The 24,679-nt window shown below is 53.2% G+C and overlaps 1 protein-coding gene across 6 annotated transcripts in view; it reads right to left on the minus strand.

Moving 5' to 3' along the window:
* CRTC1 (CREB regulated transcription coactivator 1) overlaps positions 1-16,665 on the minus strand; it is a 40,511-nt gene extending 23,846 nt beyond the window's left edge. For 2 of the 6 annotated variants that reach the window (XM_038163855.1, XM_038163853.1), the window contains exon 1: positions 16,448-16,665. In XM_038163855.1, the coding sequence (XP_038019783.1) occupies positions 16,448-16,624 (177 nt within the window). In that variant the 5' untranslated portion in view covers positions 16,625-16,665. The remainder of the gene's footprint in view (positions 1-16,447) is intronic. The other 4 variants (XM_038163858.1, XM_038163856.1, XM_038163854.1 and 1 more) reach the window with 3 other exon arrangements.
* Between the last annotated feature and the right edge of the window lie 8,014 nt (positions 16,666-24,679).

Raw genomic sequence — 24,679 nt, forward strand, 5'->3', positions numbered from 1 at the left:
AGGTTTATAAAGCATTCCCAGTTTTCCCTGCCGATGGCTCAGAAAGGTCCCCTGTGGGGAGCAGGAAAGGCCCCTTTGCTGCTCTTGTGCAATATTTTGCCACGCAACTCCCGAAGCAAGACGTGAAATTAGAGAAACCCTGTGTTAGTATCACTTAATGAGTCACAGCCCCTCCAACTCAGAGCACAAAAAGCACAATATCAGAACTAGCTGTGCTTTTTCCCTGGCCCCTGCATATGTTTTTGTTGTTAAGAAAAAAAATAGAAAGAAAAACATAAAAAAAATAAAAAAGCCTCGTTTGGGATTTGGGCCAAACACTGAAGTAACTATTTCAACAGGTGTTGGTTTCCTTTCAAGAACCTCCAAAAGGCACCCAGGGAGGAGGGGGTGGCTTTGTGTTTTTTTAGGATTTGGGGTTTTTTCTCAGGATAGTCCCACCTCACAGCAGCAGGGCCCAGGGAGGTCGGCAGCATTTGTCTTGCTGCTGCACTCGCACGGAGCTGAGGCGAGCCCGGGGCCGGGGAGCCGGGGCTGCTCAGTGCCTTGGCTGCAGCACGAACTGGAGCTCGGATAAACACTCCCGCAGAGGAGATGTGTGCCAGAAAGCAGAGCAGGGACTGCTGCTCGCCGCTCCCATCCATCAGCACACGGGGAGAGCTGCTCCGCTCAGCTCCTGCTTGCAGGAGACAGCGGCCCCAGACCCTGCGCTTATTGAGCCCATCAACAACTGCCACTTGCAATCTGGGAAGATCAAGAGCAAGCAGAGCAGCATTTGTGTCCTGAGCGCCCCCGAGCTCTGCATTCTTAGCTGGAAGAAAACTTGGTTTGAATCTTAGGAGCTTGCTGTCGCTGCAGCAGGAAATCAGGAGTGAAATCAGCTCTGGTTTTTCCCTTCTCTCCAAAAAAAAAAAAGCTGCAAATTTCTCTGAGATACCTCAGTGGGAATCCAGAATAAAATCCAGAATCAAAGTTTGGGAAGGGACTTTAAATACTATTTAATTCCTCCCCACACCTTCCCCCATCCCAGGTGGCTCCAGCCTGGCCTCAGACACTTCCAGGGATGGAAATCCACAATTCCTCTGGGCAGGCTCTGCCAGGGCCTCTCCACCCCTCAGGAAAACAGATGCTGTGGCTAAAATGAAATGATTTCTCTTTCCTCTCCATCCACCCTGCGAGGTGGAGCAGGTTCATGGCATGACTGGCGATGAGCTTTGGAGAGAGGTTTGATTTTAAAAGAAAACAAGAAGGAAAAGCCTTTTCTTAACAGAAAAATTCCAGTTACTCTGGAGGTGCTACCAAGCCTTGGGGTTATCTCCTGGCCTTGGGTTCAATTAGTGCAATTTGGATTCTGGATGAATTAAACAGGGGAGGATGATCAGGAATTACAGGGCTCACCAGATTTATTAATTTCATGAACCACGAGAACTCCACACTGCAGCTTTTCCATTGCTCTGTGGCCAAGAGCAGCTCCCGACAGCTGAAAATATTGCTAAATATCCCAGCTCCTTCCCGAGGAAGCTCTTGGTAAGGAAACAGCTTTTGCTTCTTAAACCATTTTATTTCTGCTCGCTTTTCTTGTTCTGAAGAAATGTTCCCCAAACACCAGATCCAAACAGAATCTGTCATTGTCCTTCCACCAGCCTTTCTCTTATTCCACTTAACTTTAAATCCTCCTTTTTTTCTTTAAAGTCCAATGTAATCACGAAAAAATCACAATTTATCTGAACGTTTATATGAAAAACATCAATTTTTCCATTTGGGTTACCATTTGCTGGACACCCAGCTGTGTTTGTAGGGACAGATTCAAGTTCTACCATTAAAAAAATAATAAATAAAGAGAGAAACGATACCCTGAACACAAATCCAGCTCTCCTACAGATTTCCTAATATGCAGATGGGAATCGAATTAAGCATTTATTGAGAATTCAATACTTTAAATACTTATTTACTTCAATACTTCAATACTTACTGAAATTCTCCCCTGACAAATTCAGAGTGAATTACAAACCTGAGGGCAGAACTTCGTGGGCAGTTTGGCAGTTTTGGCACTAAAACCAACCCAAATCCACAGCAAGGGTTTTTCTTAAAAAGCCTTTTTGAACAGATGAAGTGTGGACTGCCAGAAGGATATCGAGAGGGTGGAGTGGCCGTCTGATAAAAGCCCAGCTATCTGCTGACTACAGGAAGCAGAGATTTGGTGATAACAGCTTTCGCACTGCCTTGCAGTTTCCACCCGAGCTTTCTTATCATTTCATTTTTTACCCTTTAAAAACCCTTCCTCTTTAGCACCCCCAGCCTAACGAGCAGCAAAAGCAGCAGAGATTGAAATTAGAAAAGTATTATAAAAGCTTAATTGTTACAATAATTATTAAAGCTCAATTGGGCCGTGAGCTCTGCAGGCAGGATTTAGGGAGTTTGAGGGGTGCATTATTGGGAAATCCTCTGGTGCCAGGCTGAGTGTGCTCAGCCAGGGGTGAATCCCCAGGGATCTGCAGCACCCAGCCCTGCTGCGGGATTTGGGATGTCAGGAAGCCCCAGAGAGGAGAAGAGGCTGCCCAGGTGCAGCGGGATTGAACACGAGTCCCAGGCAGCTGCAGCTCCCGCTGCCATCCTGCGGGACCGAGCCTCCCAGGAGATTTGATCAGAAAAGCAAATAAAAGTTAAAAAGAAAGAGACCTAACAGCGGTTTAATGATTCGGGTCTAGTGCTTTCAGGAGCTATGAATCACCTCATTAACCCTTTAATTATTTAAAAGTTCATTAAGGTGCCAAAAACTCTCCGAACACCCAGACTCCGGCTGCCCAGGGGAACATTTTTCTATTAAAAGTTCAAAATTCACACTAAAATCTGAGTTTTAAAAACTCAACTTTTTGCTACTCAAAAAAGTTTGCTACTCAAATAATTAATTAATAAATAAAATTAAGAAATAATATTAATACACTCAAATAACTCGTTTATGAACCCACCCTCCCTGAAAACTGCCTGGGATTTCCTTAATGCAACGAGGAAAGAATCACAAATGGGTAAGAGAAAATCCTGGAGAAGCAAGGAAAAGGGAATTCCTGCTGATTCTGCTCATTCCAGCAGCTGCTGGTGCCTCTCCGCATCCCCAAGCTGAAAATTAAAATCAATAAAATCAAAATAACGAGCAGACAGGAAGTTCTGAGCACAGAACAAGCTCCAGGGGCAGAGGATTTGGTTCCAGGTCCCAAACTGTTCCCACCCCTGGGATCCTCCTGGGAAATGGGGAAAATCCCAGCAGGGGAATGCGGAAAGGCTCTTCTGGAATTCCTCTTCTGGAGTTCTTCCCTGCAGGTTTCATTCTCCATCAGCAGCTCCAAACCCGGAGCAATGCAGGGAAAAGTGGGGATAAATGAAGAGATTCCAAATATTCCAGAGGATCCCAGTCAGCCACCAGCACCTCTGGATCCCCCCTGGGCAGTGAGGATAAATGAATTCAAATTGATTTAAATTTTAAAAAATGTATTTAAATGAAAAAAGAGGAGATGAATGAAGGTTGGGAAGACTTCTGGACTTTTTAATGTCTATAATGCTTTTAGAGCTCGGGTGAATACTGATTGTTTTTATCATTTTATCACGCTTTGGATAATTTATTGCAAATAATTACAAATACTTCCATTATTTACATGTTACTGATATCAATTCACCCATGCTGTTATCAAATATTCAATAGGTGGCTGAAGAGATGGATTTGCGAGTTGAGCTTTTTATTTTAATTTCCCGTGTAATTAAAAATTAATATCATGAAATCTAACGACAGCAATATTTTCACCTCAGCAGGCACCTGTAGCATGGAAATAATGGAGTTTATCCTCAATGCCCTGATAAACGAGGGAAATAAATCTTATGGTGCAAAGCCACATGTTTGAAATTGTCTTCCAGAGCACCTCAGAGAAAGAAAAAGGTGTGATAACAGCAAACCACGGCTCAAATTCCGTGATAAAACACCCCGATCCTCGAGGAAAGGGCTTGAGACTCGGGAGATAAAAAATATCTGCAAGTGCAGCAGGTGAGCAGGCTGCTGTCAGCGGCGAGATAAAAGAGGGGCTCAGGAATCCCAACCGGTGCCCTGTGAGCACAAAGGAGCTGCTGGAAAACCTCCCAAAATTAGGGCAGAAGGGCAAATTACGTGCTCTGACAGAGGACAAGGAGGGGATGGAGCGAGTTCTTATCCCAGCTGTGATAACCTCAGGAGGGCGTTCCCTCCCTCTGGATTTGGGACTCAAACTGAGCTTTTTTTGGGAATAATCAACATTTGATGGCCATGAGAAGTGAACAGAGGCAGCTCCTGCTCCCCCCAGCCCCATCAGTCAGGATAAAGAGCAGAGCAGCCTGAGCTTCCCTGGGCCGGGGCTGTCACACTCAGGAGGAGGCAGATTTCTCCAGCTGTGATAACCTGAGGAGGGCACTCCCAACCTCTAGGTTTGGGGCTAAACCGGGGTTTTTTTGGGAATAATCAACATTTGATGGCCACGAGGAGGAATGAACAGGATCCAGAGGCAGCTCCTGCTCCCCCCAGCCCCATCAGTCAGGATAAAGAGCAGAGCAGCCCGAGCCTCCCTGGGCCGGGGCTGTCACACTCAGGAGGAGGCAGATTTCTCCAGCTGTGATAACCTGAGGAGGGCACTCCCTTCCTCTAGGTTTGGGGCTAAACCGGGGTTTTTTTGGGAATAATCAACATTTGATGGCCACGAGGAGGAATGAACAGGATCCAGAGGCAGCTCCTGCTCTCCCCAGCCCCATCAGTCAGGATAAGGGCCCGAGCCTCCCTCGGCCGGGGCTGTCACACTCAGGAAGAGGCAGATTTTTAAGTCACCCATTTCCTGCAGTTTCCAGCCCTGCTCCAAGAGCAGCAGAGGCTCCAAAGGCGCAGCTGTTCCTCCCAGGAAGGAGGGGAGAGGAAATGAAGGCTGAAGTTGAGAGGAAAGGGATAATCCACAGTGAGAGCAGCTGCTCTGCCTGCCTCGCTGGGGACCTCAGGGATTCCAGCAGCAGCTTGGAACAAAATGTTTTGCAACAGTTTGGATTTTTTTTTTTTAATTTTCTGGGTGTTTTTAGTGTCGTGAAAGTGCAGATTTGAAGGCTGGCTCTGGACAGAGGAGTGAGGACAAGCCCGGCAAGTTTCCCTTGCTGCCTGTGCCAACCCTTGCTGGGCTCCCAAGGATGCCGGGGTCCTGGAGAGATGGATTTTGCAGGGAAGGGGACAAGCAAAGCCAAAACAGGAAGCCAAATGTCTACTAGAAACGAAGTGAAAATTACCCCGAGAAACTGCAGACATATGGGATGAACTGGATGTGACCCCGGGCTCGTGGAACTGCTACATCATTGTTTACTCCTCCAGCAGCACAACTGTCGCTGCAGTCACTTTTAAGGATTTGTTCCATTATCCCATCGCCGTGTCAGGACACAAACACAGCTCTCAGGCCAAGCAAACGCAGCCAGGAAGAACAAAAAATGCAGGAAAAGGCCAAAAAAAAGCATTTTTGTTGCCTTTTTGGGTTCTTTTTTTGAAGGGAAGGAAGCTGTTGTAATATCTTGGAATTTAGCAGCCACAAAAGAGCAGCAGTTTTGTTTCTGCCACCGAGACATTTCCCAAGCAACTCCTTCCTCAGGCCAGCCTTGATTTTCAGGGATTTTTTTCACCTCCAACGCACTAAAACCCCCAAATTTTCTCCAAAACTTCAAAAATTAACAACAAAGCAGGAGGTGACACCTCCAAGGAGCAGGAGCAAAGGGTTGTGCTGCTGCCTGGAATTGTTCCAGCTCCCACCAGCAAAGGGGAAGCGAAATCCTCCTCTTCCATCTCCTGGAATGAAACAGGAGCTCCACGGAAAAACAACCTGGGATCGAGAAAAAGCTGTTTTCATTGGGAGAGTAATAAAAACTGCCAGGCACGGGGAAGGGCACAGCCAGGCAGCTGCCTCCAGCCTTTGTAAATGTGATTGTTTTGAAGGTTACCTGATAGCATTGCTTCAATCCTGCACTTCCAGGGGCTTCCCAGGAAAATCCTGAGGGCTCAAAGGCTGCAACACCTGCAGGAGGCCCTGCAGCTGCTGGAAAACCTCCCAAAATTAGGGCACAAGAGCAAATTCTGTGCTCAGACAGAGGACAAGGAGGGGATGGAGCGAGTTCCTACCCAGCTGTGATAACCTGAGGAGGGCACTCCCTCCCTCTGGGTTTGGGGCTAAAAGCACTCCTTTTTGCATGGCCAGGGAGCAGAGGACAGGGAGGCAAGGATCACTTCTGCTTTGTTATCATCAAACTGTGGGCACTTGGTGACTCGTGGAGAGCAGGAGACAAAGCAAACCCAAAAAAGAAGCCCAAAAAGGAGAGACACAGCCCTGCCCCACACAGCTGAGGTGCAACCCAGCATCCCTAGAAAACAGCCCAAATGAATTTATCACAGGAAAGTCTGATCCTGAGAAGGGATCCCATTATTAGGATCAACCCAAAATAAATTTATTTCTTTAGGGTCAACCTAAAATTAATTTATTTCTTTAGGGTCAACATAAAATTAATTTATTTCTTCAGGGTCAACCTAAAATAAATTTATCACAGACTACACTAAGTTAGAAGGGACCCATCAGGATCAAGCTAAAATGAATTTATCACAGAAAAGGCTGAGTTAGAAGGGACCCCTCAGGATCAAGCCCAGCTCCTGGCCATGCCCAGGACACCCCAAGAACCCAACTCAGAACTGCAGTGCCAATGATCCTGAGCTCAGAGCATTCCAGAGCAGCCCAAACGCTGCGTTCACGGGAGCTGAGCTGTTATTGATCAGCAGAGCAGTGATCAGCTGAGCCCTGGCCAAGCCCCCGCTGCACTCCCAGCACTCCACGAGAGCCAATTATTACTCATGAGTTCATGTTTTCTTCACCTTCCTGTTGAAGAGATTATTTAAGACCTCAAATCACTTAACAGGATTGTTTCGTCCTCTCATGAGTCATCTCCAAATTCCAGGGCCCCTTAGGTTCTCCTTCAGGAGCTGCAAGCAGCTCCCCAGCTCTGAGCCATAAAACCCCGAGGAACTGGGGCTGGAGAAATCAGCCAGGCCCACAGCTCTGCCCCAGCTGCCTCCTCCAGCTCCTGCCAGAGTGGAGAGATCTCACACCCCAGCACTGTTTACACCCCCAAATTCACAGTGCACTCAAATATTAATTTTTTTTTTAAAGAATTTTTTTAACAAGAAAAAGACAATCTCTTTTCACAAGAAAAATCATTTTTTCTTTGCGGACCCAAAGAAAAGGAGCCAGAAAGAGGAGGGAAGAGAGGAGGTAACAGCATTTAATGCTGGGATTATTTTTTATTCTTTATTTCTGTTTTATTTCTTTTCTAATCACTGAACATTGACAACAGAGAAAAACTGCATTTTTCTCCCCAAAACGAATGAATGTGAATCATTGGGTGGTCGAGGGCAAAGAGTCACTAGAACACACCTTGCAGGACTTAAAGATACAAACAAAACCATCGTAACAAAGAATTAAACTCAACGCACGGGCTGGGACTGTGTGTTTAAAAACACTCGGCTATTTCTGGTGAACAAAGGTTTACTGTTTAAAACTTCACAGTCACAACTGAGCAGCAAAAACAGGATACAGCAAACTGGAGCCTTAAAATAGTGACTATTCTTCAGAGTTGTGCTCTATCGCCGGGCAGGGAGCCAAGCAGAGCTACAGCAGGCAGCAAACCTGATCGGAGAGCTCTGGAAAACAAAGGCCAGCCCCTGGCAGCTCCTGAGGGGCACCTTCCTTCCCTGGCAGCCTGGCAGGAGAGGCAGGGGTGGATGGAAAACAAAGGCCAGCCCCTGGCAGCTCCTGAGGGGCACCTTCCTTCCCTGGCAGCCTGGCAGGAGAGGCAGGGGTGGATGGAAAGCAAAGGCCAGCCCCTGGCAGCTCCTGAGGGGCACCCTCCTTCCCTGGCAGCCTGGCAGGAGGGGATGGAAAGCAAAGGCCAGGCCCTGGCAGCTCCCGGAGGGACACCCTCCTTCCCTGGCAGCCTGGCAGGGGTGGATGCTGCTGCTAACTCAACAGAGGGCAGAGAGGAGAGGGCTCCGCTCGCAGCTCGTTTATTATTTGATATCCACAAAGGAAGGAATTCTTTTTGGTTCTGTTTAGATGGAGCTCGACACTCTGGAAATTCTGTTGATTTCGGTGAGTGCTGTTAGCTAGCGATGAATGGTGCAGAGGATTGGCAGGCAGGGATCACTTCTTCTTTATTATCACCAAACTTTGGGTGCTTGGGTGACTCGTGGAGAGCAGCAGACAAAGCAAACCCAGAAAGGAGCCCCAAAAAGCAGCCCCAGCCCCACCCCACACAGCTGAGGTGCAAGCCAGCAGCAATTACTACAAACCAACCTAAAAATAAATTTCTCACAGAAAAGGCTGAGTTAAAAGGGACCTTCTTTTCTTAAAGCAAATATTCCTCCTGAGCAGGGATCTGATGGAGGCCGGGAAACAATTGTCCAGCTTCAATAAAGAGCTCCTCAACCATCCCCATCCCTCTATTGAAATGCCTCAGAAAAGCTGAAATAAAAGCAGAGATGCCCTCATTAAGTAAGATGAAAATAGCTTTTATGTTCCATTTTTTATTTTTAGCTAAAGAATGAAAATTCAGTTATGTAACCCTACAAGTTTCGTAAATTAGGAGCCAAGCAGGGCATGTTTGCACTCCTTGGGGTTCAGGGCCACCTCACTCTGCCCTCAGAGTGGCCAAAAGCTACAGAAAATTGTTTGTGGCTTGAAAATGTGGCATCAGGCAACCCTTCAGGTATCAAAAATATCCCAAACATCTTCAGAGTCCAAATTCTTCGAATGCAAGAGGCTCGCTCAGCACGATCACCTCCCCGAAGCAGAGGCAAACCTAATTACGAGGAGAAGGTCAATCAGACATCTGAACCTGAGCTGCCTGCTGGAAACTTGGGCAACACCTAAGATATTAAATAAATATTAAATCAGATCTTCTCTGTCCCTCTTGCTGCCAGGAACACGATCTACACCGAGGCTGTGCAAGGAATGAGAAAGTGAGAAGTCAGGGTGTGAAACAACCCCTGCCTCCCCTTCTCCCACGGAGGCTGTTTATTCCTTTAATCCAGCTTACAGATGTTGAAATCCCACTTTGAGCTGGAAAGATCTCCTGCACAGCTTCCCCAGCGCTCCTCCAGCGGGTCTGAAGAGGCCCCATCCTGTCACCACCAACTGCTCCTCTGGCTGAGCTGGGGGCTCTCACCAGCTGCCTGGAAATTTTGGGATATCAGCTCCAAGTCCCTCCCCTCCGAGACCTCAGCCGTCCAAGAAAAATAATATTCACATAAATAGTAATAGCTGGGTACCAAAATTAATTGAAAATTCATCTGACAGAGCTGCAGTGTGCAGTTAACACATCTTACTGCTCCGGACTGCTAAGTAACCAGAGCAGAAGCAGCAGCGAGCAGCTCAGCAGGGACAGCACAGAGGAGCTTTTCCCAATCATCAGGAAAAGTGACAGAGCAGGCAAAGGAAGGAAAAGACACTGGGAGCAAATCTGCCTGCGAAGCAGAGCCTGTCAGCCAGGGCTGGGAATTCCTGAGAGCACCTCAGCCTCCTCCAGCTCATTCCTGAAGAGCTGTTTTGCTGGTTTTTGTCCGTGTGTGGTGCTGTTGTTTGATGCCAAAGGATTGTTCTGGTACGAGGGGAAGAATTTTCAATTCCTGAGAAATAATTTGCAAAACGAGGCTCTTATCAACACTCGGTTACAACTTTGTAATTTCTGAAGTCCTAAGGAGATCAGGCCAAAATATAAAACATGAAATGATCAAGAGGGGCTGCTCAGTGCTCCACAAACACTGCTGGAGATCCTCACGGATCCTCATTCCTGGATTTCACTCCCAACACCACAAAATGCAAATCATCTCAAACAAATCAAAGCAACATTTTCATTATTAACTCCAGAGATGCTGATAATAAAGGCTCACATCCAGCTGCCACCGCGAGCTCATGGAATTCCTGACGTGAGCTTGGAAGGGACATTAAGGACCATCCAGTGCCACCCCAGCCACGGGCAGGGACACCTCCCACCACCCCCAACCTGACCTTGCACACTCCCAGGGAAAGATCTCCTGCACAGCTTCCCCAGCGCTCCTCCAGCGGGTCTGAAGAGGCCCCATCCTGCCACCACCAACTGCTCCTCTGGCTGAGCTGGGGGCTCTCACCAGCTGCCTGGAAATTCCTGTATTTTGGGATATCAGCACCACAGCCTTTGGACCACATTTGTCTCACAAAATGTGAGGAGTTGAGACCAAAAGAGAAAAACAGTGAAGCAGCAGCGAGGTCACGGCCGGTCACTGTCACCAAACGAACCCTGTTCCCAAAAAACCCACCTGAGCTGGAATTTGCCGCTGCTCACTCCAAGCCCTCAGGATCCCCTCAGCTCCTCCAGCACAGCCACAAAAACACCAGGGCAGAATTCCAGCCTGCACACCCAGGAATGGGTTGAACCCAGAAAAGCTTCTTTCCTTCACTTTTTCTTCTCCAAGATACAGCCTTGGATTTGCTGAAAGCGCCTTGAAGGCTACTTGAGTTTCAGATGCTGCATTAGGCACAAAAATATCGATGCCAGCGCGGAACAGAGCATTAGGGAGTGATCGATGCTGTCGGGGACCAAGCTGCCCTTCCCCGGCTCAAGAAAATGTTCCTTTGCAAGCACAGATGGATAATGGAGAGCACAGATAAATATTTAGCCTTCAATACATTTTGGTTAAATCTCTATTGATCATTTTTGAGAGCATGTCTGGGTTTTGCCAAATTAGCGTTTGATTACCGCGACAATCAAAGCGCTCGATAACACTCGGTCATTTCACAGAAGCCCAGACTGCTTTGGGATGGAAGGACCTTAAAATCATCAAATTCCACCCCGTGCCACGGGCAGGGACACCTCCCAGTACCCCAGGCTGCTCCGAGCCCCTGGCCTGGACATTTCCAGGGATGGGAAATCCACAGCTTACCTGAGCGAGCCCTGCCAGGGCCTCCCCATCCTCACAGGGAGGGATTTTACAGAAAACTCACACAGTGCAGGAAATCTGGGTTCCAGCTCCCCCAAAAGCCCCAAACCCATGGGTTTGGTTGAATCTGGTCCATCCCTGCTGTAGCCACGAGTGGCCAGGCTGGACTGAACACAGGGCTGGACACAGGAGGGAAAACTCTCGCTGAAATGAGGAAAACTCCCCCTGAAATGAGGAAAACTCTCGCTGTAATGTGCCTGGTGCTGCTGCCTCAGCAGAGTCAGGGCTTTGATATTCCTGAAGTGCAGGAAGTGCTCCTGAACCAAAATCAACGGCATTGATAAATTGATTATAAATGGAGAAGGAAGTGTCAGTGAGAGGAGCAGGGGGATTTCAATAAAGGTTGTTTCTGAGATAGCTAGAAAAATAAAAACGCAGTTTGCTCGATAACAGATTTGGTAAGAACCAATCTGATGGAGAAACCCAAGAACAGGTAAAAATGGTTCCCAAGCCCACGTCCCCACACAACCACAACCACACTCTGGGCTTCGCAGGCCCCGGGGTTCCCCCTCCTTTTCCTCTGTGCTGGGAGGAACAGCTCCTTTTCCGTTCCACCTCCCAGATCCTGGAGATAGCTCACCCTCAGGCCACGCTGCCACCAAAATCATTTTTCAACACCGAAGTCTCTTGAAAGTGCCTCTGAGCACAGCTGCTGGGGCTGTTTTGTGGGGCGGTGTTCTGTGATCCCCCTTCAGCCCCGGCCAGCACAGAACTCAGATTAACTCACAGCAGCCCCTCCTGTCCCCGAGGCCTCTGGCACCTCCAGCACTGCTACGGTCACAGCTGCAGCTCAAAGACAGCACCACAAATTTTAATTTCTGACTGGTAAACTGAGAGATTCAGCATCCACCTCCCCTTTTCAGTGTAACCACAGGCTCAGCTCCGCTCTGCAGCTTGTCTCGAGGGGAAAACCCCAAACCAAGCCCAAAGAACTGGAAGAACTGCCTGTCCCTCACCTCGAGAACAAATTCTCTTCCTAAACCAGCACCTTCTATAAATGCAAATTACCACCCAGTGCCGATGCTAAATAAAACCCAAGCGCAGCAGCCGGAGCCGAGTCCCACATGTTCACCCTGAGAACTACAACCAAACACCCAAAATGCAGCAGTTGTACAATTCAGCCTCACGTGCTCCCGGAGCCTCCCCAGCTTCGCTACACCATTAACAGCCAGGGATTTGGCCTCTGCACACAGAAAGACTTTGTCCAGCAGCAGCTGGGCTGTGTGGGAGTGATGGGACAAGCAGTAAAAAAGTAATTGTCTCCTTAAAAAAAAAATAAATAAAATCAAAAAATTTAACAAAAGCTGCCTGGGTTTGGCAGCAGCAAGCCTGCCCCGCTCAGTGCAGCTCCCCAGGATGGCACAGCAGAGCTCGGTGTTTACCTTGGACAGCTCAGGCAGGCCGCGGGAAGCCGAGGCTTGCACAAGAACAGAGATTCTTTGTGCCCTGGCAGGTCCCCTCTGCCCTCACCCTGCTGGTTTACAAACACTCCTCCAAAGAAGCCGGGGCACTGCTGGCTCGGGCAGCTGCGAGCCCAGCCCGGGGTGGTGGCACCTGCAGCACCTCGGGGGGCTCCAAGTCCCTGCTCGGCTCGGGGTGCTGGGTGCTGCTCCAGGACAGGGGAACGGCCGGGAGCCTCCAGGCTGGACAGCAGCAGCGATTCCTGCCGGGAAAGGCTGCCCAGGAGGGCTGGAGGTGGCACTCGGTGGGGACAGCTGGGGACGTGCCACAGGCTGGGCTGGGCTGGCTCTCCAACCTCGCTGATCCTGGGACTGACCAGAGCAGGAAATTCACCGGGGGTGAGCAGGGACAAAGCCCAAAGCACTCATTTCTTGGTGTGGCAATGTGCAAACTCAGGGTGCAAACTATGGGGAAGTTAATGAGGAGAAAACACCCCTAGAGCTTGAAAAATCCACATTTTGTTTGAGAGAAGCTCACCTTTAAGCTGAGCTGCTGGAAGCATCAATCCCCGTGCTAGGAGGGCTCGCTCCTGATTTTGATGCATTTCTTTAATATCTCTCAGACATTCAAAACCACTCTTAGGTCATCAGGAATTTCTTTTGTATCACATTATTTAATAAAAACCTGCTGAAGACACCAGGAAGCACTGAGCTCTGTATCATCATCATCATCATCATTAGTGCTTCTCATTTTTAAAAGCAGATTAGCATTCCTGATTTAACTAAGCTTTTAAATACTGTTTTGCATATTATCTGCATCCAACGCTGAGCTGGGGATGTACCAAGAGACATTTTGATCTCTTCTACAGGAACCAGAAAACCACTGAGTGCCTCATTTCTGAGTGCAAATTTTGTGACAGGGGGGATGTGTGGGGTTTTCCTTCATTTTTATTTCAAATAAAAATCCAATTCATGCTATTAAAGCATATTCCATTTGACAAAATTAAACCACAACGGGATTTTGGATTAAAATCAGCCAGGTTTAAAATACAAACACGAACTTTTCACCTCACACGGTTTTCAGGAACTCAACAAAAGCCACGCAGAACTTTGGATAACACCTAAAAATACACAAGCCAAGGGGGATGGAATCTTGCACAGCGTCTCCAAACATCACCATTAATCCGGGTTTAATTCCCTGGGTGTGCTCCAGGGCAGGTGGGGCTGGGAGGCAGCACCCACTGGCAGCTTTCTGGAGTTTGGGGGGGTCTTGTTTTCCAAGGTAAGACTGCGAGGCCCATCAGAGGGAGGTCAAACACAGCTCTGGCTGAAGGCCCTAAAAATTAACTGACTTTAAGTGAATATTAAAATAAAAAATAAAAAAGCAATCCTGGAAACCTGAGACAATCTCCAACAAGAACGAGCCTTACGATGCAGGTCACAAATTGTCTTTAAATATCTTGCATTTTTTAGCATTTCAACAGTCACATATTGAAGGGCTCAGCAGTATCTGCACGTGAATTTTTTGGTTAATTACAATTTGAAAGGGCAGCAACAACCTTGGATGAGCAAATAGCTGCATCAAAGCATCCCCGGGCTGAGAAATTGAGACAAACCCTGGTAAACAAGGCCAGAAATCAGCGCAGCCCTGAAATTGCAAACCTCACAGAAAATTAAAAAAATAAAAAAGGGAAGGAGGAGAGCCACAAACAAAAAACAGGAGTCAGTGTCACAGAGGAAAAAGGATGAACTCCCCCTCTGCTGTCCTCACCCACTTTGTTACTATGGGACTGCAGAAAGCTCTGGATTCTGAACACCAAGGTCCCACTCACACACAATTAAGCAGCTCCAGAGCTTCCATCGAGCACCCACCTCCGCTCTGCGCCTGCCAGCAGAGCTGCACACCAAAACCCCTGCCAGCTGCAAACAGCCCTGCTGCTCCACACCACGGCGAGAGGAAACCCTCCGCACAACAAAGCTTCCTCACTGCACTTTTGGGGTTGTTTTTTTTGGTGGGGGTAGTAAAGGAGGGGGTGGGTCAGAATTTAAAATCCCACACGGAGGCAGCGTCCTTAATAGGTGGGAGATGAGCATGGCAGAAAGGAAGTTCAGGATTTCTGCCTCTGCTCTGAGCAGTAACCAACAATAAAGCAGACGAGATGGTAAACACTGCAAGAAAGACAATTACTAATAATGAAAAGGCAACAGAAATTTTGGGCTGCTTCCACCAACTGAGTAAGGCGTTCTCAAACCGACAGCAACGTGCTGCTTGCCAAATGAAAAGGAGAGCAAACAGCAAAGTTGTGCTTAACCCCTTTCTGCTTTTATGCTGCATTTGAAACCCCGATGAAATCATGGAATTTGAAAGAAAAAGTCTACAAAGGAGACATTTTACTCAGCTCTCTGCTCAGTGTTTCCATCACTTCAGTACCCAGAATGCTCAGAAAAGTTATTCATCTCGGGTTCTTTCCTCAAAACCCGGTTCTTGAGAGCGTGCTGGGCTTCCAAGAGCAAAACCTGGGCTAGGAGCGCTCGGATTTGGGAGAAAATGAAAAGGGATTCAGGAGAAACGAATCTGGATCCTGGCTCCTCCTGCAGAAGGTGAGAGCTCAAGGTGTGAGTTAACTGAAGGACAGCCTGTAATTGCACATTGCAAGAATTCCCTCAGGAACACCCAGCTCTGGAGAGGCAGCAAGGACTGACCACTGAAAATCCCGGGCTGCTGAGCCACACGAGATGATTCCAGTGACTACAAACACCTCCAAATTACCCTCACTCTGCTGCCAACTAACTCCAGCAGGAACATCCAACATCCAGGTGAGCATGAGCTCCAGCCCCACACCTTCCCAGGCAGGTGCCTTTCCTTTCCATCCAACCAGCAGCACCAATTCAAAACAAATATTTACCCTGCCCTGACACGGAGGAATAAAAGGGAACATTTTCCTGCAAATCCAACCGTGCGTTCTGTTGTTCTTGCAAAGCTTCCGCCGCAAACAGGCTCGTAAATTTTCTCGAAACAGTTAAAAACAAAACACTGACACAAGCAGGTGAGACGAGAACAGAACAGCCCCGACATCCCTGAATCCGGACCAGGAACGGCATCTCGTGCCCGGAAAGCGCATTGGTTATGCCGGGAATTTCTGCTGATGGGCTTTGCAGAGCCATCAGCAGCCAAGGGAGGCTTTGGAAGTGCAGCAATTTGCACCTACGACAAGCGGAGCGGAACGGCAACAACACCGGCCAGGCGAGCCCGGCAGCGGCCGCCGCACACGCGGAGCAGCGGGGGATGCTCGGGGGGCTCGGAGGGACCCCAGCCCCCGGTCAGGAACCAGGAGCCCCCCGGACACGCCAGGGAAGAAGGAACCGCGACACCTGCTCGGAGCGGCGAGCGAGGCGCAGCCCCCGGCCTGTGCCGGGCTCAGGGGATCCCTCCCGGCGGGCCCGCAGGAACCGGGATCCCCCTCGGACCGGGCCCGTCCCGGGCTGATGCAATTGGGATCTCCCCTCAGACACCGGCGAAGCATCCGGGATGCCCGTCCCTCGGCCCCGGGGCCTGTCCCGGTGTGAGGAACCGGGACCCCCCTCTCAGCCCCCTGGCAGGGGACGCGGGGGTGCCCCCGCCGCAGCCCCCTCCCCGCCGGGCCCGCTCCGTGATGCCGCCGCCCCGACCCTCGGGCGGGCGGCACCGGGGCCTCCCCCCGCGGCAGGTGTCGGCGTCGGGAGGATGCGGCGGGCCCGGTGGGCGGCGCGGGCCGGGCCCGGTGCCGCGAAACCGGGGGTGGGGAGGAACGGGGGCCGTGAGGGGGGGGCTGAGGGGGCCTCCCCCCCCCACCCCACCCGCGGGCGCCGCCCGCCCCCGCCAGGGGGCGCTGCCCGCCCCGCCCGCCGCGCGCCGCCGCTGCCCCCGGCCCGAGGGGCTCCGCGGGGGGGGCGCCGCCCCTCGCAGCCCCCCCCGCCCGCCTCGGCCGGGGGCGGCGGCGCCGAGGCTCACCCGGTGCGCGCGGGTCAGGCTCAGGTCCTTCATGACCTCCTCGAAGGCCGCCGTCTCCTCCGCCTGCTTCTGGTTGTGCAGCGCGATCTTCTCGCTGAATTTCCGCGGGTTGTTCGAGGCCGCCATCTTCCCCCGTCCGCATCCCCCTCCCCGCGGCCGAGGGGGGGCGACGCGCATGCGCCGGCCCGGCGAGGGGGGGGCGGCCGCAGGGCGCCTGCGCGGCGGCGGCGGCGGGGCGGGAGGGGGCGGTGAGGGGGCGGAGGTTGCGCATGCGCGGGGCCGGGCGCGCGCGGGAGGGGACGGCGCGGGCGGGGGCGCGCGCGCGTGCGCGGGGCCGGGGCTTCCCCCGGGGCGGGGGCGCGCGCGGGGCCGGGCCCGGACCCGGTCCTGTCCCGGTCCTGGTACTGGTCCTGTCCCGGTCCTGTCCTGGTCCTGGTCCTGGTACTGGTCCTGGTCCTGGTCCTGTCCCGGTCCTGGTCCTGGTCCCCATCCCGGTCCTCTGCCCATCCCCGTTCCTGTCCCCATCCCGGTCCTGTCCCGGTCCTGGTACTGGTCCTGTCCTGGTACTGGTCCTGGTCCTGGTCCTGGTCCTGGTCCCGGTCCCCATCCCGGTCCTCTGCCCATCCCCGTTCCTGTCCCCATCCCGGTCCTGTCCCGGTCCTGGTACTGGTCCTGTCCTGGTACTGGTCCTGGTCCTGGTCCCGGTCCTGTCCTGTGCTGGTCCTGTCCCGGTCCTGGTACTGGTCCTGGTCCTGTCCTGGTCCTGTCCCGGTCCTGTCCCGGTCCTGGTCCTGTCCCGGTCCTGGTCCTGGTCCTGGTCTTGTCCTGGTCCTGGTCCTGGTCTTCGTCCCGGTCCCGGTCCCGGTCCTGTTCCGGTCCTGTCCTGGTTCTGGTCCCCATCCTGGTTCCCATCCCGGCCCTCTGCCCATCCCCGTTCCTGTCCCCATCCCGGTCCTGTCCCGTTCCTGTCCCCATCTCAGTCCTGTCCCCATCCCCGTTCCTGTCCCGGTCCTGTCCCCATCCTGTTCCTGTCCCTATCCCGATCCCAGTCCTGTCCCCATCCCCATTCCTATCCTGATCCTGGCCTTGTCCCAATCCTCGTTCCTGTCCTGATCCTAATTCCTGTCCCCATCCCAGTCCTGTCCCCATCCCTATCCCCATCTCTGCCTCTGCCACGGTTCCTGTTCCTGTCCCCCACCCCTGTCTCTGCCCCCATCCCAATCCCTGCCCCTATTCTTGTGTCTGTCCTAATCCCGATCCCAGATCTTGTTCCTCTGTCCCTGCTCCCTGCTCTGTTCCATCCCTGTCCCTCTGTCCTTGTCCCTCTGTCCCTGTCCCTGTCCCGTGCTCTGTTCCATTCCTGTCCCTCTGTCCCTGTCTCTCTGTCCCTCTGTCCCTGTCCCTCTGTCCCTGCTCTGTTCCATCCCTGTCCCTCTCCCTCTGTCCCTGCTCTGTTCCATTCCTGTCTCTCTGTTCCTGTCCCTCTGTCCCTGTCCCTGTCCCCTGCTCTGTTCCATTCCTGTCCCTCTGTCCCTGTCCCTCTGTCCCTGTCCCTGTCCTCTGTCCCTCTGTCCCTCTGTCCCTGTCTCTCTGTCCCTGTCCCTCCTGGCGGCTGCTCCATCTCCTGCTGGAAAATCCTCTTTAGTGACGCTCCCGCTTCCCCGCAGGGAGGGCAGCCCGGGAGGTGCCCGGTGTTTCACCAGGATTTGGTGCAAGAATCCCCTGTAGCTGCGAAGAGCCACCCTGAGCTCTCCTCCGCGCTTTGATTTCTTTCTTTTCAACGCCTCGGGGCGAATCTCGGGCTCTGCCTCGAGCTGGGGACGGGCAGAGCAGAGCTGGGGTTCGCCCGGGATGGGGGGCAGAGCAGAGCTGGGGTTCGCCCGGGATGGGAGCCAGAGCAGAGCTGGGGTTCGCCCGGGATGGGGGGCAGAGCAGAGCTGGGGTTCGCCCGGGATGGGGGCAGAGCAGAGCTGGGGTTCGCCCGGGATGGGGGGCAGAGCAGGGCTGGGGTTCGCCCGGGATGGGGGGCAGAGCAGAGCTGGGGTTCGCCCGGGATGGGAGCCAGAGCAGAGCTGGGGTTCGCCCGGGATGGGGGGCAGAGCAGAGCTGGGGTTCGCGGGGATGGGGGGCAGAGCAGAGCTGGGGTTCGCCCGGGATGGGGGGCAGAGCAGGGCTGGGGTTCGCCCGGGATGGGGGGCAGAGCAGGGCTGGGGTTCGCCCGGGATGGGGGCAGAGCAGAGCTGGGGTTCGCCCGGGATGGGGGGCAGAGCAGAGCTGGGGCTCGCCCGGGATGGGGGGCAGAGCCGGAGCCCAGGCCCGGGGGCGGCAGCCAGGAATAATTAACAATTCCCCCGATAATGAGCAGGGTTGGGAACAGGCTCCTGCCTTCTCGGTGGCACGGGAGCTTCAGGGCAGGAAGGACCGGCCGGGCTTTCACCGCATCCCCGGGGCGCTTCCCGCGGGGCTGTCACCTGCTGCTGTCACCCGGCTGTCCCCCGCGGGTCCCCGTGCCCTTCGCCACGCCGGGGGTCGGTGCCAGCCTCGGGCAGAGGGGGCTCGGGAGCACCGGGACCCCAGGCAGAGGAAAAGCTGAGCCTGGGGACTGATTAGCACGAGATTAATCGATTAGCCGGTGCAGGGGGAGCGTTCGGTAACGGAGCACCCGGTGACCCGAGCCGGGGAGCTGCGATCGCTCTGCTCGCTGCAGTGACCCGCAGAGTGCAGCTGTGAAACTCCTCCTGTCCTTGATTTGTGGAAAACCTCTGCAGGAGAACCTGTGCAGAACAAACCAAAGCCGTCCCCGTGTTTCCAAAGTCCCCGGGCTGTCCCCAAGCTGTCCCCACCCCGGAGCAGTCCCTTCAACGCTTTATTTCTCAGCATTTCCCACCGGGTCCCGCGATTATCCCGCTGATGGATGGCTCGCTGCTCCTTCCAGCCTCGGGATTAGCCGCAAAGTCACGTCCTGCCCCAATCCTGGCTGCCAACTCGCACTTAACATTTCCAACAAGCTCAGATACCATCTCGGGAAGCCCATCCAGACCTGGCAGGGCCTGCCCTCCCTCCCTCCCTCCCGGCAGATGCTGCTCCAAGCCCTTCCTTGCCTTTCCCACCAGGAATAAACACCATTTTCCCTAAAACCCCCTCTGGCTGTGTACACGACCTGCGAAATTGGCCTGTCGTGCTAAAAGCACATCAATCACCGAGATTCGCGGGGAGATACCGGTTATCCACATTGTTTTCGCTCGAGGAGCGGGGCAGTGATAAATAATTGGTGCAGTTGTCCTGGATTCCATCCCGAAGGTGCTGCTATCAACCATCTCCAGCCCCAGCTGCCACTCTGCCTCTGCTCCCAGATGAAGTGCCTGAGATGGAGCTGGATAAATTCTCCCCTCTCGGGTCTCCTGAGATGGGATCCCCGCTCCTGGCAAGGAATGCAAGGGAGGGGGCTGCAGCTTCCTCCCCTAAAAACCTCCCTTAATTCTCCTGCTTTCCCCGTGCAGCTTTATCAGATCGAATTCCAGCGCGAACCTGGAGCCTGCTTCCTGAAATCCCCGAGTTTCACCCGGGTTTGCAGCACAAACTTCCCCAATCTGGGGCTGCTGGAGCATCCCAGGCACTCCGAGCCCCAGGTTCGGGGTGGCTCTGGGGGCTGCTGCCCCTGCAGGTCCGGGGGAGGGGCGCGGGGGGGGCCAGGTCTGCTCCTGTCCCCAGGGAATTGTGCCATTCCTTGGACAGGGCTCCTCCCGAGGGTCATTTCTGCCTCCTGCCTCACCTCAGCACATCTGGGGCCATCTCTGAGCCCCTTCTCACCTGAGCTGAACAGTTCCACCTCACCTGAGCTGAACACTCCCATCTCACCTGAACTGAACAGTCCCACCTCACCTGAACTGAGCTGCTCCAGCTCACCTGAATGGTTCCATCTCACCTGAACTGCCCGTCTCCCCAGAAATTCCCTCTGGGACCCCCCAGTCCTCCTCCCAGCCGTGTTTGGGAAGAGATTTTGGGAACTGAGACTCGGGAGCAAACCAAGCGCCCCCGGGGCCGGGGCTGCCGCCCGGGCCGCTCCTCCCCGGGCAGGTGCGCTGCAGGGAGGAGCTGCGGGCGCTGTTCTCACTTTTCCCGCCGGGTTTCATCCTCCAGAAGCCCCTGGCAGACAAAACCCAGCTCCTTGCAGCTCTGCCTCGGAGCTTTCCCGGGAAGGTGTGAGGCTGGGGGCCTCCCACAGCCCCGGGGCAGCTCTGGGGTTGTGCTGTGATCCTCAAACGAGCTGCCTGTGCCTCTTTTTTTGCCTGCAGACACGAAGATTTTGATCTTTCACACTTCCTACTTAATGTTCCTGTTGACATTCCCATTATCCTCGGAGAAGAATATCCTCAGAGTCCCCAGTTATTCTGAACCGGGCTCCAAACCGTGCTCGGAGCAGGAAAACATTCTCTTGTTTCACTTGGAACTGGTGAAAATGTCTTTAATTTGAGATGTCCTTGTTTCCAGAGGGCAAATAAAAGCACCTGAGCCCCTCTCCCCTCCAGGAGCCCCCAAATCCCCTCGCACAGGAGGCTGGCTCGGCTCCCTGCACCAATATTCCCTTGTCACCCTTCCAGCTTGGCTCCTTTACCATTCCCAGCACATTCTGAAACTGCAGCGAGCCGAGCAAGCGGCGGCTGCCGAGAGGAGTCCAGCCCCATTTCCGCACCTCGGAGCTCTCGGACAGGCTGGGGCAGCCCCGCCGAGGGCTCCGTGCCCTGAGCCTCTCCCAGGGTCGGGAAAGCTGGGCTGTGTTCCACGCGGGATGCAGGGAGCGAGCCGGGATGGAGGGATTGTTCCCGGGATGGAGGGATCACTCCTGGGATGGAGGGAGTGTTCCCGGGATGGAGGGAGTGTTCCCGGGATGCAGGGATCACTCCCAGGATGCAGGGATCACTCCCGGGATGGCGAGAGCATTCCCGGGATGCAGGGATCATTCCAGGATGCAGGGATCACTCCCGGGATGGAGAGAGCATTCCCGGGATGCGGGGAGCATTCCTGGAATGCAGGGAGCACTCCCAGGATGCAGGGAGCGTTCCCGGGATGCAGGGAGCACTCCCAGGATCCAAGCCCCCTGGATCCAAGCCCCCTCCAGCCTTTGGGCACTTCCAGGGATGGAGCAGCCACAGCTGCTCTGGGAATTCCATCCCAGCACCCCCCCCCACCCTCCCAGAGAAAGATTTCTTCCCAAAATCCCACTGGAATCCCCCGCCAGGGTCCCTCTGACCCCCAGCACCCAGGGCTGACACAAGGAGGGCACGTCTGCCCCTTTTCCGTGGGGAAAGCTGGGAAACACGGGATTTTCTCCCTCAGAAACCCCGAGCCCAGGCTTCTGGCAGCCTCCCCTGAGGTGCAAACCCCAAACCCTGCAAAAAGGAACAGCCCGGGCACGTTACCTGCACCCCGGGGCAACCTCCCTCCGTGAAATTCAAACATTCCTGTGCAACCCGGCTGGAAACCCTCCCGGAGGCGCTGAATGCCAGCGCTGATCCGGCCACAGACCCACTCGGCACCCCAGGAGCATCACACACCACCCCAGGCCACAGCAGAGGGGGAAAAAAGAGCTTTGCATTTAAAGCTGAGTAATTGCCAGCTCTGTGGGCAGGCCCAGGTTAGCAGCCTGGTTGCAAACATCATTTAACCACGTGGAAAATAAGTTTTAGTGCAGTTTTTAAAGCTTTGGGACCCGGATGATCAAAAAAAAAAACCCAAAAAAACCTAAATAAAGAAAGGATCCATTCTGCTTCACATGTTCCTGATGTGGTGTGAGCCCTGTGACTTCAAAGGCTCCAGCTGGGCTGGTGGCCTGCACAAACAACCCCCCAAAAAAAGAGATTTTCATTTCTTAAGAAGCCATATAAACCAGCTCGAGCTAATTACAGAGGCCTGGGTGTGAAAGAGCAACTGCAAAGCCTCAGGGACCCGGCCAAGAAGCTTTGATTTCTCTCTCCAGCTTGTAAAACCTTCTGAAAACTTTTGCCCCGGCAGCTTTTCTGCTCGCAGAGGATCCCAGAGCGGTGTGGGCTTGGATAAAAATCGTCTGGGGGGCACCTGCCACTACCCCAGGTTGCTCCAAGCCCCTCCAAGCTGGCCTTGGGCGCTCCAGGGGTGGGAACTGTCACCCTCCTCTTCCTCCTCAGCTTTTCCTGGAGCTCTGGGGCTGATTTTGGGACAGGGATTTTGGGCACGGCTCAAGCAGCAGCCGTTTCCCAGCAGAGAAGCCCATTTTGTGCTCATTTTCTGGAACCCTCAGAGTTGGAGCGGTCAGAAATGTACCTGCCCCACAAATAAAAGCTGCAGCTCCTCCCCGGGGCTGAGTTACCCAACAGGGAAGTGCCAGAAGGAAGAAGCGCCTGCTCCCGGAGCTCAGGGGGGAGCTGGGAACGAGAAACAAGAAAGGTCTGCAGGCTGTGGGATGCTGCTGTGCCCACGCACCACGAGCACGCAGAGAACACCTCGGGGGGACGTGTCTGGGGGTATTTCTGTGCTCCCAGGGGGAATCCAGCAGAGCCCAGCCCTCCTCGGAAGGCCGGAGCAGGCAGCTCTGCTCCCTCCCTCCCCTGACGTGCCAACACCCCCGGCCTGTGGATTTCTCCAGCCACATCCACTTTTCCTGCTCCTCCAGCCACCAGTGATGAAATCCCATTCATTTGTGCGAGCAACTGGAAGATTTATTGTAAATAAAGTTCTGCACATTACACAACTGGCTAAAAATCATAATTAGAGCTGCACTGGGGAACATGTTTTATTTATCCTGACAGTAGTCTGGCTCCAATAATCCTGCTGTGATAAATGTCCCGAAAGTTTGTGGAGTTTCAGCAGCTCCAGCCCTTATCACAGGCCTGGAAGGGGGAATTTCTGCCTGGGTTTGATGTGGCTCCCACAGCAGCACTCCAAACCAGCACCAGGCTAACTGGGAGCTGCTGGGAGTGCCTCGGTTCTGTCTGAATCAAAGACGTGGAAATTTTTCCACTGCTGCTAAAAATCTTCCAGGGCTGCAGCCACGTCTGAGCGAATTATCCGGGCTCTGGAATAGGGGGAAGTGACAGAGGGATTGGGAGCAGGCAGAGCCTCTGAAGAGGGTCAGTGACACCATTAATGGGATGCAGACATTCCCCATCTCTCGCTGCTCTCCACCCTGCCAAGACTCCCAGGGCTGCCTTTATGGTTTTAAGCACAATTTCAGGCCCATAAAACATCAGAGGAGGCAGGAATTATTATCCCAGGCCTGACAGGAGCCTCTGGAGGGACACGGGGGCTCTGTGCTAACGATGCTCCGGCTTCTCCTGCTCCCCCTCTGCTCAGGGGCATTTCCACATTTACCCAATTCACCCCCAGGGTTTTTACGGCTGCTGCGAGACCCATAAAGGACCCCGAGTGCAATCCAACATTTCTCTGGCTTCGCTCATTCCTCAGGAAAAGAGGAGCCCAATCCACCTCCCTTCCACGTGGGGCACCCTGGGAAGCGTTTCCACACAATCCCATCCGTGTTTGTGGGAAAACCCTCCTGAAACCATCCATTACTGCGTGCACCAAAAGCACCAAACCCATTTCTTGTCTGAATATCAGAGAGGCCGTGCCCAGCCCAGAGCCACAGCTCCATCCCCTGCACAGGGGTCAAGCAAAATTTACCATCCAAAATATTTATGGCCCACAAATATTTGATTCTCTGCTAAATTTAGAGCGGCCAGAAAATTTCCAGCTCTTTTGATGAGAAATAATTATTTACTTTGCTATAAAAAGAACATTCCAGCAACAAAGAGCTGCAGCGCTCCGATCCAGAGACCTCCAGATTCTTTCCCAGCTCCTGCTCCTCCGTGGCAGGGAACAGGAATGGCAGTCCCAGGGCAGCTTTGCTCCACGGCAGGCAATTGTGTAATAAACAGAATTCCAGAAGGGCTTTGTGCATCCTCCTGTCCGCAAAACAACACTTCCAGCAGGAATGAATACCTGGATGATGTTTATGTTCACAAGGCTGTCCTTGGGGGTGAGACCAAAGAGGCTCTTCCAGGTTTCCCAAGGATGTTCCTCTTTCCCCCCGACACACACACACACCTACCTGAGAAGCCTGAAGGGGAAACATCAAAAATCCAGTCTGGTTTCCTCAGGAAGGGAGTGCAGGGATGGGCTCCACGTGGATCTCTGGGATGGGAACCCGGCTGCACAGCCGGAAAAACTCCGGGATTAGAGAGCACCCAAAGCACCCAC

The sequence above is a fragment of the Motacilla alba genome, chromosome 28 (genome assembly GCF_015832195.1).
Source record: "Motacilla alba alba isolate MOTALB_02 chromosome 28, Motacilla_alba_V1.0_pri, whole genome shotgun sequence".
In the NCBI taxonomy this organism is placed as follows: Eukaryota; Metazoa; Chordata; class Aves; order Passeriformes; family Motacillidae; genus Motacilla; species Motacilla alba.